Source organism: Hylaeus volcanicus, chromosome 2, assembly GCF_026283585.1.
Source record: "Hylaeus volcanicus isolate JK05 chromosome 2, UHH_iyHylVolc1.0_haploid, whole genome shotgun sequence".
NCBI lineage: Eukaryota > Metazoa > Arthropoda > Insecta > Hymenoptera > Colletidae > Hylaeus > Hylaeus volcanicus.
The window spans coordinates 32,632,213-32,644,019 of record NC_071977.1 but is presented as its reverse complement, the minus strand read 5'-3'; the positions used below and the strand labels follow the sequence as shown (position 1 = coordinate 32,644,019).

The window sequence follows — 11,807 nt, the reverse complement described above, 5'->3', positions numbered from 1 at the left end:
TTTATTCTTTTAACGTGTTGGTAATTTGTCGTGCTTCAGAGCGATTGTTCTGGACAATAACGATCAATGATCCATATAACACCTAAGTTAGCAATTGTCGTTTATTCTTTTAAGTCATTTTGTACACTTAGGGATAAATGATAAACGACTTTTGTATAGAATAGACTGTACAAAGTCGAGAGTGCGTATGACGTTATATGTTAATTATGAATATACCACAAAATGTTAGCAATTAGAAGCAACTTTGTTCTATGTTAATCGAAGAACACGTGTACATTTGTTAGTTAATATGTTGTAAGTATTAAGGTTCGATTGGCGCCGGTAAGAATATCCTGCGTATATACAATTAGAAAAGAAATTGTCACGCAATCGTCCGAAATACAAACGAAATTATTAAAAAAACATTCGCGATTAATATAACATAACACTCACAATTATTATCTTTTACCAGTGCCAAAAGACACGATAGCAAAAACTAAGCGAAAGCAAAACACAACATTGATACGTTACACGTACCAATGTTACGATTAAGTGTCGAGACTGGTGCAAGATAAATAGTAGAATGACAAATTTTACCTGATATGTATTTTCCTAATTCAATTGCCATCACCCACATTCTTTGAGAAACTTCTATTATTTGGTAAATTCATTTTTAACAAATGCTATTATGATTTGCATTTTTTATAGTTATCGATACGATCGATATGCATGCGTAAATATTGTATTTATTTATAGATGAACATATTTCGAACTTCAAAGAACCGAAAGCTTCGCAAAGGTTAGTGAAAATCCTTTAATCGTTTATATTAATGTTTTCTATCTCTTTCAATTTTCCAACTATATCCTCTAGTTTTTTACGTTGTACACATTGCTTCATTTCCTTACTTTTATCTTGCGCGAAACACTGAATATCCACTGTTTTTACATAATGTAGTATAGAATTCCTTTTGACAAAAGGATAAAAGAATAATAAAATATACAACATCGTCAAAAAAAAATACACCTAAAAAACTTACTCTTTGTTCCTTGAATGGTGAAACAGGGACTAAAGAAAGAGAGAGAGCGCGATTAAAATAATGAAAGAAATAGTTAGGAATATTTATATATTCGGGTAATATTCAGCATCTCACTTGTTGTGGGTATTTTAATTGTCTCATTGTTGGATGTCTCCAATCATTATATCTCACCCAGGTGTACGGAGTGTTATGTATGTTTGATAATTTTGATTGAGCCATAGTATGCACTGCAAATTGTGGATTTACAGTTAATTGTTCATGTTGTTGCAACAACTGCTGCTGCTGCTGCTGCTGTTGCTGCTGCTGCTGCTGCTGCTGCTGATGATGATGATGATGATACGAGCGATTTGAATAATACGGATCGTATTTAGTGGAATTTTCCACAGATGATATTGCCAAGGAATTTGCCACTGCCACTATAAAAAAAATATATATATATATATATACATATATACGCAACATCATATTCCAACGAAAATTTTAAAAAATTATATAAGTCCTCGTAAACCTTTAGCTTGTTGAATATTCAGTAGCGTATCGTAGTAACGTTTCTTAAATGTAGCTAATTCTGTAACAGATGCAGTTTGTTGTAAAATATTCACATTATTTCGTTCTGTTTGCTTCGCTGGAGATCTGAAAGTAAATAATTGTTTTAAGTAAATTGTTAATCATTGAATATATATTAAATTTATGCGATAACTTTGGTGGTACTTGTATGGTAAATTTTCCGTATTGTCCTTTCTCTCACATCCCACTGTTTGCGTAATATTTAAACTCTTCTGAAGCATTTGCAATTGAGCTGGTTTTGGATATATATTTGACAATCCTGACGCTTTTTTTCCATTTAATTTCTTTATATCGTTTGATGCATTAGTATCATTTGAATTATTAGTGTTACCGCTTATCGAAGAATCTAATAGATTTTTATTTTCTAGGTCTTTCAGAGTTACAAATTTCCAAAGTTTGGATGCAGCAGAAACTGTTTGCAGTGAATTTGTTTGAGGGACTATTGGAAATATTATATTTAACATTATATTAAAAAAAAAGTAACAATCAACAAATTACATAAATATAATTATACAAATATAAATTCAATTTCATTACCAATCAAAGTTTCTTCTTCTGCACGTTTTAACAAATTTTGCAAACTAGTTTTAAGTCTCTTATCTACTGTAAAAGTGTCCATTGTAAAATTATTTTCCGTCGACAACTAAAATATTATTAAAAGAGTATAGATATACAGCAAATTATCAAAAGAATTAGTATAAATATAAATATTGTTTCTTTTTTACCTGATTATTCATTGTTTTATTAATTTTTTCATTCCAACATACAACATCCATTTTGTATATATCTTCTTGAATTGCTTGTTGTTCAGGTTCCAATGCTAACTTAAAACATTTCTGTGTTTCCATATTGGTAATTTTATTTTCGTTTAGATTACAGTTGTACTTTTTAAAATCTTGTGAAACTTCGCAACAGTTTATTCCTGAGTTTGAAAAGGATGTACCAATATTTATTACTTCCAAATTTGAAATTTCAGTTTTATTTTGTTTATTTGAAATTATTCCAGTTTTACATAATTTCTTTTTGCAACATGTACTTTCCTGTAATATCATTTTCATATTTCAGTTCGAAGAACATCAAACTAAAATAACCAATGATTGTTAATACTACTCAAATATTAACAATTAATTTTTGCAAACCTGGTGTGGGATATGTGACATGTTAGCTACATTCCAATGCTTATAATTATTGACCTTATTAATGGGTAATTGAATACATTTATTGTCCATTGACTTGAGGCAACTTTTTTGACAAGTGGGTGTAGTAACTTGGTAAGTATTATTTTTATATATAGGATGAGGTGTATGAATCCATTTAAATTGTAAGTTTGGCTGATATTTTGGTGATTCTTCTTGTTTGTTAGTTTGCAATGCAAAATTTTGTCTAAGATTGATACATGGTTCTATGCATGGAATATTGGAATCTAATGTATCGTACACATAATTCACATTCCTTATGTGACTATGAATCATAGAAATTTCATTAGGAGGAAAACCTCGAAATACTTCCGGTACCGAAGGTACGAACTGTACAAATGAAAATGACAGTTTAGATATTAAAATTAAATTAATATATTGATAGAAATGTCGAATCGTGGTGTGAATGAACTTTTACATTTTCATCTAGTTCAACATTTTGAGAAGATGCATCAATCAAAACATTCTGATTTAAATGAATCTTCGGTTTCTCAGTTGAAACTTCTGCACCATGCTTGTATTCAGGAACGACAGTAATTCTTTAAAAATATAAAAATGTTGTTACGCCTTAATAATGTATAAAGGAAGAATTTAATAAAACTCGTACTTTTGGCATGTGGTCATGCTATCAGCTGTTCTAATTAAACCAGTAATTTTATACATTATATCTCTAATTGCTTCGTTTGAAGCATAATTTGGCAATGGTACCATAGAAATGATCTGTTGCTGAGTGTTATTATCGAAATTCTCAGATAAAACAAGAAGAGTTTTTAACACATGTTCGTATGCAGCTATACCATCATTGGGATGATACATACTGAATAATCTATTTATCGCATGAATAATATTTGTGCTCTTTGAACATTGTCGTAAAACAGTCCTTGGTAATGGGAAGTTTCCAAATACAGAAGTAGCATTTGTCATGATGTCCTTATTTTCCATAGCAACTAAAATAGCAAAGTTATAAGAAATGACTTTATTTTTTTAATCTATACAAATTCAGAATAAATTTGAATAAAAGATATTCAGTAGATTGATTGATTTCATTAAAGAAAATGTTGAGTAAATTTTATGTGTATTACTTTTGTCGTGGATAGTTATTAAAATAATAAAGTAGTATTGTAATTTTCAATAACGTATTTTAAATATATTGTTACTTACTGTCATTAGACTTCCTTATTTCCATTTAGATATGAACGATAAGCACGAACGTATGTTTGCAAATACAATTAATTGGTAATTGCCAAATAATGAAAACAGCTGCTACAGTGTATTATTATCGACAAACGAATAACGCGTTTCTCGCAGGTTCGTTTGCAAGTCGATTGCAATCGGATTACAAGGTGGATCATGAAATCGTTCCGCTTTCATATTCAGAAGATAAGAAATAATGCAATGATTTTTCCACCAATGAAAATATGAATAACGAAAAAAGTTCAAATACATACATTTAATATGGATAATAATGTTTGAATTAAGCCATTGTAATGTTAAGGTACAATTGGCAGAATGAGAAGGAAATTGCTTTCCTAAGCAATACAATGAAAGCATATTGGCTAATTATAAAACACAAGTGCACCTTCTGTATACGATGGATTATTTAAATGAGAGGATGAGCCCTACACCAATAGTCTTAAAAGATTTGCAAGTATTATTGTCTGGCCATTGCTATAAAAGCAAGAACAGAATGCAGACCGATAACTTGGTGCAAGATGTTTCTTTCAAAAGGTCTCACATTTTTTACGTGTTTAATAGTTTTAACAACTAGTGCAGTTGGTAAAATCCCCCCCGGAGCACCATGGGCAAAGTTTGCTTCCAAACCTGGTAATATAAAATATATAATTTTTTAAATATTTTGTATGATTTTTTTTTCTCTCTGTAATAAATATACGAGGAAATAATGTAAATGTATATAATATATGTATATATTTATTATATACAAAATTTACTTTTAGTTTACTCAAGAGCTATTGTACCACCATTATCAGGAATGAACACCATAACAGTGCCATATATACCAAAATCGCCGCTGTTTCCAAAATTTGTTGATCCCAAAATTATGATTTCGAAGAAGACAGATTTATTATCCAATTTATTTGGAGGTGTGGGGCCATTTGGGCCATATTCATCCCCATACCCGTACCCATATCCGATGGGTTTCAGACCATTTATGCCATACGTTGCAAGTGGATTACCTTTGTACAATGCTGCTGATGAAATACAGTCAGTAAACAGTGTAGGTACAAGTAATAAAGAAGATGGTAGCGCTTCATACAAACGTGGAATCTTTGGACCCTTCAGTTCAAAGCCTTTTGGTTCTATGAGTCCTAAGTTTGGTCCTCTATCACCATTTTCCGAGTTGAATACTGTACCTGACTATACTATGAAAGGTGGTCTTTCTCGTAAAAGGAGAAGTACAGATGAATCATCCATAACAAAGCTTCGATCGATCATGGATGGTGGTAAGCCAGAAACAAAGAGTTTGGGACCACCACCTCCTTACCCTACTCTTGCTCCAATTTCTGAAGAGTCAGAGGATGAGGCTAGTCTATTTCTAAAAAGATTTGGTGGTGCTACTGCACCTAAACAATACATGCCAGGGATGTTTTCACCGTTTGGACCAATGGTGGATCCATCCATGTTCATTGCAAAGAAATCTGCTTTCTTGGATACCTTGTTTAAAAACCTTGCTACTAGTACACCACTGTCAACATCAACGGAAGTCTCAACAACGAAAAGCACCATTGTACCACCTGATTTTTGGTTTCCATCGTCAATGATTCCAAGCCCGATCGAGTACGATGAAAAGGTAGAAAATTTTTTGGATAAATTATTTGAGACTTTAAAGTTGAACAAAACCATGCTCGCGAAGGAAAGTCCAAGTACGAAGAGTGACTTTGCGAGATCTATCGAATCTGACGAGGACGCTACAGAAGCAAAAATTGTAAGATCCATTGATGATCTATCATCAATTAACGCTGCTAAAGATACAATTGTTAGTAGCATACTGTCTGAGTTGGGCGGTTTGAAGAGTAATATGGTGACAACAATGAACGATTTAGTTGCGTATCAAAAAGCTACATCACCAATGTCACCAAAGAAGTCTTTCAAACCCTTTGGACCGGGTATGTGGCCAAAATCCCCTGTCGATGGAATGCTCCCTTTCCAACAAAAAATGGCTATTCTGAGCCAAGTATTCGATATGTTGTCGGATTTGCAGAAAAATATTACTCTGGCAGTTCAAAGTGCAGTGAACGCTAAAATGGCGTCTGCTAATGTTTTCACAGGAGCAATGGGTGCTAATTATCCATCGATGAATAACGATATTCTTTCCACTACTAGTAATATACCCATCGATATGAGTTTTCTAGATGCTATCAAGAGTAAGTTGGGCACATTCGATTACGAAATGCCAGCTTCCTATGGATCGGGTTCTGGTAAATTTGGACCGAAGATGACTCGAACGATGGAAAAGGCTCCAGGATCGTTTTGGGTATCTTATCCTGGTGATGCGGATGCTGCGGAAAAACGACAAATTGACAGTGACACCGAGCTATTAATAAAGGAAGAAAGTAACTCCAGTCCAAAGCAAGAACCGCGTGGAGTTCAAATGCAAATGCATCAGGGATATCAGAGTTTGCCGCCTGGTTCCGTAGAGTCCGTACAGGCAGGAGGAGGTTCTACACCTGGCCAGCAAGGCGGAGGAATTAAATTATTTGTAAGTTTTTAGATACAAAAGAATGATATTAATGAAAAATATCGCAAAACACGAAAATTATAGCTTACACATTTAAAGATAAACTTAATATTTGGTACAAATATGATAGAACAAATGAAGACAACAAGGGGTCTTATGCAACATGATAGCTTCATTTGTTTTCAGATACAAATGCCGGTATTGCCTAATATGCAAGTGCCAGGCTTTCAAAATAATTATTACAAAAACTAGGTATGTGCGATTTATATACCATGAATACCGCGAACATGTTCGTTTGTCACAGGATAACAGCGATTACGAGGATAGTAACAAATGGGCGGACTGGATGGAGTACCTGAGAAACAACCATCAAGGACATAGGCATCACAATCATCATTAGGCTACCGATTCAGCAGGAATATTTCCATCACCTGTAATTACAAACTTTTGCCTTTAAAATGATCACATTCGCATACAATACATAAAGTGTACGCTTGATAATTTCGTTCAATAAAGTGTTTTGCAAAATACATGGACAACACAAAACCATGTGTCAACGAAAGGCACGAACTTTACGAATTTTACTATTTTTTAGTGCATAAGAAGAAAGATACCTGAAAGATATATATATATATATATATAAGATATATATAAGACTAGATTTATTAGATTTTCTATTAGACTTATAATACATACTATAATACAGTTTCATATGCGACAAATGAAAAGGTAACGCACGCTACGACATTTATTTATCCGAATTTACTTAACGATAACGAATATTAAACGGTAAAACTAATACGTACATCGGTCAAGCAGATACCAGCGCACATGGACGCAATCCTGCATCAAGTGCGTTGCTTTGTTCCTCTGTAATCAGCAATGCATTGCACGCAGGGTAGCGTTAGTGTGTTAGGAAGCACCAGAATTAATATTATAGCTTGGTCTTTAACGAACCAAAGGAAAACAATGTTTCATACTCGCGTACTAAGATCTTCGGCGTAACTTCTGTAGTAAATACGTTTAACTGTCTCTTATATAAAGTCATATAAAATTCTGGAAACATTGGCAGTATCGGTGATTGTTGACGTTGAATATCTATTTGTTTGTTCTTCGATAAAAACACGTTTCTAATGTTACGAGTAACGAGCCACCGCACACATTCTTATATTAAAGTTACGTTTGAAAACATTGGTACTTTACTAGTTAACTGTATTATACACCATCGAAAGTGATCACTATCATCTGCCTTTCGTCACTCTGGATATAAGATGTTCCATTTGTTGATCGATTCTGAACACCATATAAAAGGACGCTAGGACGCTGCTTAACGTTACTAACAGTCCCAAGCCTTCGAATATTAACTTTGGCGCGAAGATCTTCCAAACCATTAAATGCCGACAGTGAATCGTCGCGGCAAGCATGCTGCCGAAAGTCTATAACGTATATCAAGTTTGAAAAGAAAAATATTTTAATTCTAATTAATTTTACACTTTAAATCAGCGATTTCCAAACTTTTTAGATGGTACTCCATTAAAAAAGAAAAGCTTTGGAAAACACTGCATCTTAATGGTATTCTTTCTAGTATCTCCTTGATAGTATTTTTAGCGTTTACGATTTTATACTTTTCAAAATATGTAACTAATTACTTTGAAATATTAAAAATGATAATAACTTACTCTAATTCCGTGAAGAAGTGTATACTTTCCTGCGACCGAGAAAATTGCAGTATGAAATACAGAGTCTTGTTCAAACAGAAGTAGTTCTCCTCTTTTCATGTCGTTTTCCAAAAATTTTACTTTAACTAACTTTGGAAATACAAGGTACAAAGTAAATGGTACGATCACCAATAATGGTAACGTTGCACCTAATATAATGTGCGATCCAAACGTGTTTATCCCTGTCGTTAAGAGAAGTTATACATCGGATACATTAATGTAACATTAATATAATTATAATCACGCATACCTATTAGGATTGCTGGTAGGAAGCTTCCATAGAAATGTCCACCTGTGCCTACAAAAGCAGCATCCCAATGAATGGTAGGAAAAGTTGGTTGATGCCCGGTTCCATAAAAGAAATATTCGGCTATCAAAAACCAACATATCAAGGCAGGCGTAGATACTTCTACAAGCTCTGCTGTTTTGGAAATAATAGTATTGAAAGTACATTATACGATACAGATTACAAATTATCCGTGTATTAATCACTTATTAAAGATACTTACATATACTGTTAGCATTCTTGTATCGTTCTATCGCAGATACGCCCAAAACAGAGGCACAAGATATAAACATCAAGAAAGTACTAGGCGATAAAATATCCCCTAATAATAAAGAATATAACAGCATAAGAAATACGCTCAACGAGATAAATGCAGCACTATAAGCAGTGCCCAAGCCGTAAACAACTGGTGTTTCATCTGTGTCTATTTTCTTACGATAAATCGACTCCTTTATTTTCTCAAATAATCGGGGTACAATATTCTCGTCATCGTATATATTAATCGATTCTTTCTTCTTTGGCAGTAGAAATATACTGAGCGGACGGTAGTAAAGAACAAAAATTGCAAACACACACAACGCATACACTATGTTGGGCAATGTACTTACTTGCCAAGACAATGCGAATTTTATTTTGACAAATTTAGGTAACCGCTGAAGGACCCAATAACAACCCATGCAAACACCAATTACAACAGGACAATATTGTCCTACCAGAACACCAGGAGAAAAACCGGTAAGATTCCCACAATTTTGTAACCACAGTCTTACTATCGTAATGTATAATGCAAGTACAATCAAGGTGATGGCAAGTAAAACACGTTCTATATTGTTTGTTGTTATAGAACCTGCTTTTCCAGTTACAAAGAGAGAACACACGCGTTGTTCCTGCTCCTCTCGACAACGCCAAAAATAATGAGACAGTCTTATAGAAATGCATGCTATTAAACCGATGACAATTATAATTGCCTTTAAATTTGACTTTGTTGGCGATTTAAAGAATGGCTTTGCTTTCCTATCCGAAATTTCGTTAGAATTTTCTTTTCTTATATTAAATGTAAGTAACCAAACAAGAGTAACAAGTAGAAAGGATAGTACATTATCTTCCTCGACAATGTAACTGTTAGAGAAAAGACTGCATACCGTTAAAAGGAGTATCACTCTAGCAATGTAAATCAATTTCCTAATCTTACGATAATCGTACCATCTCATCGAAATTACATCCCAATTCTTAGCGATTAATACTACTAATAATATTATGGACACCGCACCGGTAGCAAAGAACGTGGTATTTTTTAGTTCCTCTAAAATATCGAAGAAGAATAAGAAAAAGATTACCAGTGCGGTAATTAAATTTGCTAACACGGAACATTGTAAAAATGCCGATTGAAATATCTTCGACATACGGCTTTCCGGAATGCCTGTAATAAAAAGGTAATAGAAAAATAATGTGCAAAACATTAAAAGTAGGCCTTTCGACATTAGGCTAGAATCAAATTGAACCCAGACTTTGGAACATGTATCTTTAAGTAGTTTGAAATAGCTGTTACTATCCTGAATGAATAATTCAAATTCTTCGTTGGTATGTACATGCTTTATCCGTTTGAATAGATGATTATATACATTTTCTAAATTCTCGAGTTGGTCTTCAGAAAACAGATAGTTATCCATAGAATACGTGTCTATATATTTTTTTGTTTGTACAATATTTCTCCATACCGAATGCAACGAATACCATAAACCTTGTTCCGAATCTCTAATTCTCGTCAAACTTGGCAGCGAACCGAGTATGACGGATCCTAAGTTGGAAAAAGGTATAGGCGTCCCAAGAATGGATGCCAACGTAGGAACCAGATCGATTTGATTCACGGTATCGCGAGCTAAATCATGTTTTAGAAGAGGAAGCATAGAATAAACGAACATGGCAGCTTCGACTTCGTTTAAACTATCGCCGCCGTGATCGCCGCTCTCCGTCATTCCATGATCGCCCACAACAAAAAGTACCATATCTTCTTCCAAAGATTCAATGATTTCTTTTATCAGAGTATTGGTATCGTTTAATTTTCTTGTCATTTCAGGATGATTGGCGCCGTGTTTGTGTCCGCAATGATCGATTCCAAGAACATGCGCTATGAGTAGGGACCAATCTCTCTTTTTCATTTCAAAGAATATACGATATCGAACGTCTCTATCGACGGTATCGAGATCCCAAACATTAAAAGACGGCGATGGAAATTGACGTTTGAATTTGCCAGGAAATAAATTTGTCCAAGTATCATCGCCCATGAAAACAATACCTTTGGCAATATTTTGATCGATAATGTTATCTTCGTCTATGCTTTCGGATGCAAAATTTGATCCAACGTCAATGAAAGTAGGTAAAGATCCGGTAGTGAAACCTTTCAACCTTTGCATAGTCGTGGTTGGTGGATCCGCTATGAATTTATACAAACGTGAATTCATAGGTTGATTTTGCAACAGCTCGTGGATTATTGGCAGCTTATTGTGGTAATACAATGAGGCAGAACTGTTATCGTTATACCAGTGTACAAAATCATATTTCAAGGCGTCAACGACTAACAACACGACGCGAGTATTCCTTTCGAGACAAGTACTTGCAGCGACTTTGGGATCTTGAAGGAGCTCTTCGATGTTGCATCCACCAGGATTTGTGCAATATTTGCATTCTGCGCGCTCCGATCTGGAAACGCGAGTAAGTAGGAAGCCGCTCGTGAAAATAAGCAAGCCGGCTGCCATTAAATACGATATCCATCCTTGAAATATTAGATAGTTCCATAGTTTGCTCATTTTTCTCAACTAGGACGTTATTCTCTCGTGTCAATTAAAAAGAATGCAACGTTAAAAGAACTTTGAAAGAATCTTAACCTATCTCTTAATGTGAATTTGTTTTTCACCATTGTCACATTGTCGTACGAGCAATTCGATTGTACGTTTAATAGTTATCTTGGAAGGACGAATCGTTAGGAGTACAAGATGATTGGCCAGTTATTCATGTTTCACAAAAAAATGTGTAAAATATAACCTTAAATAGGTTGCGATAGGTTGTAAGAACGCAACAATACAATTTCGTTCTTATCTGTATGGCGGTAAATTTTAAGCGTGTACAGTATCGCCACGACGACGTGATTGCGAACATACTTGGTTTTCGTATGTATGATAATGTATTTACTTGTCGCGTAACTATATAAATATAACTCTTAATATATTTTATGGCGATGAAAAATTTCGCGAAACTGTGTCCTCGAATGGTTGTACAAAGACACAATGACTATTATTTAAAACCTTGGATTATTCAATGATAAAATAT

At 34.0% G+C, this 11,807-nt stretch overlaps 3 protein-coding genes across 7 annotated transcripts; 1 reads left to right on the top strand and 2 right to left on the bottom strand.

Annotated features, from left to right (window-relative positions):
• Positions 1-788: 788 nt before the first annotated feature.
• Positions 789-4,061, bottom strand: LOC128884939 (putative uncharacterized protein DDB_G0282129). Its single transcript, XM_054138645.1, has 11 exons — positions 3,941-4,061; positions 3,387-3,726; positions 3,198-3,318; positions 2,723-3,109; positions 2,309-2,623; positions 2,121-2,226; positions 1,728-2,022; positions 1,525-1,649; positions 1,131-1,432; positions 1,017-1,045; positions 789-944 (listed from the first exon to the last, which is right to left on the bottom strand). Exons 1-11 carry the CDS (start codon positions 3,963-3,965, stop codon positions 794-796), a joined length of 2,196 nt encoding a protein of 731 aa, XP_053994620.1. The 5' UTR covers positions 3,966-4,061; the 3' UTR covers positions 789-793.
• A 417-nt stretch (positions 4,062-4,478) lies between these two features.
• Positions 4,479-6,919, top strand: LOC128884940 (uncharacterized). 2 transcript variants are annotated; one of them, XM_054138646.1, is made up of 3 exons: positions 4,479-4,603; positions 4,735-6,497; positions 6,781-6,919. In XM_054138646.1, exons 1-3 carry the CDS (start codon positions 4,492-4,494, stop codon positions 6,874-6,876), a joined length of 1,971 nt encoding a protein of 656 aa, XP_053994621.1. In that variant the 5' UTR covers positions 4,479-4,491; the 3' UTR covers positions 6,877-6,919. The 2 variants fall into 2 exon arrangements, with proteins under 2 accessions (XP_053994621.1, XP_053994622.1); XM_054138647.1 differs by having other exon boundaries at positions 6,663-6,879.
• On the bottom strand, positions 6,766-11,770 carry LOC128884938 (GPI ethanolamine phosphate transferase 3). Of its 4 annotated transcripts, none has more exons than XR_008459503.1 (5): positions 8,704-11,766; positions 8,445-8,615; positions 8,156-8,376; positions 7,283-7,912; positions 6,766-6,907 (listed from the first exon to the last, which is right to left on the bottom strand). XR_008459503.1 is itself a non-coding variant. In XM_054138642.1 (4 exons), the coding sequence occupies exons 1-4, from the start codon at positions 11,285-11,287 to the stop codon at positions 7,718-7,720; spliced, it is 3,171 nt and encodes a 1,056-aa protein (XP_053994617.1). In that variant the 5' UTR covers positions 11,288-11,766; the 3' UTR covers positions 7,117-7,717. The 4 variants fall into 4 exon arrangements, 2 of the variants coding, with proteins under 2 accessions (XP_053994617.1, XP_053994618.1); XR_008459504.1 differs by lacking the exon at positions 6,766-6,907 and adding an exon at positions 6,918-7,090; XM_054138642.1 differs by lacking the exon at positions 6,766-6,907 and having other exon boundaries at positions 7,117-7,912.
• Between the last annotated feature and the right edge of the window lie 37 nt (positions 11,771-11,807).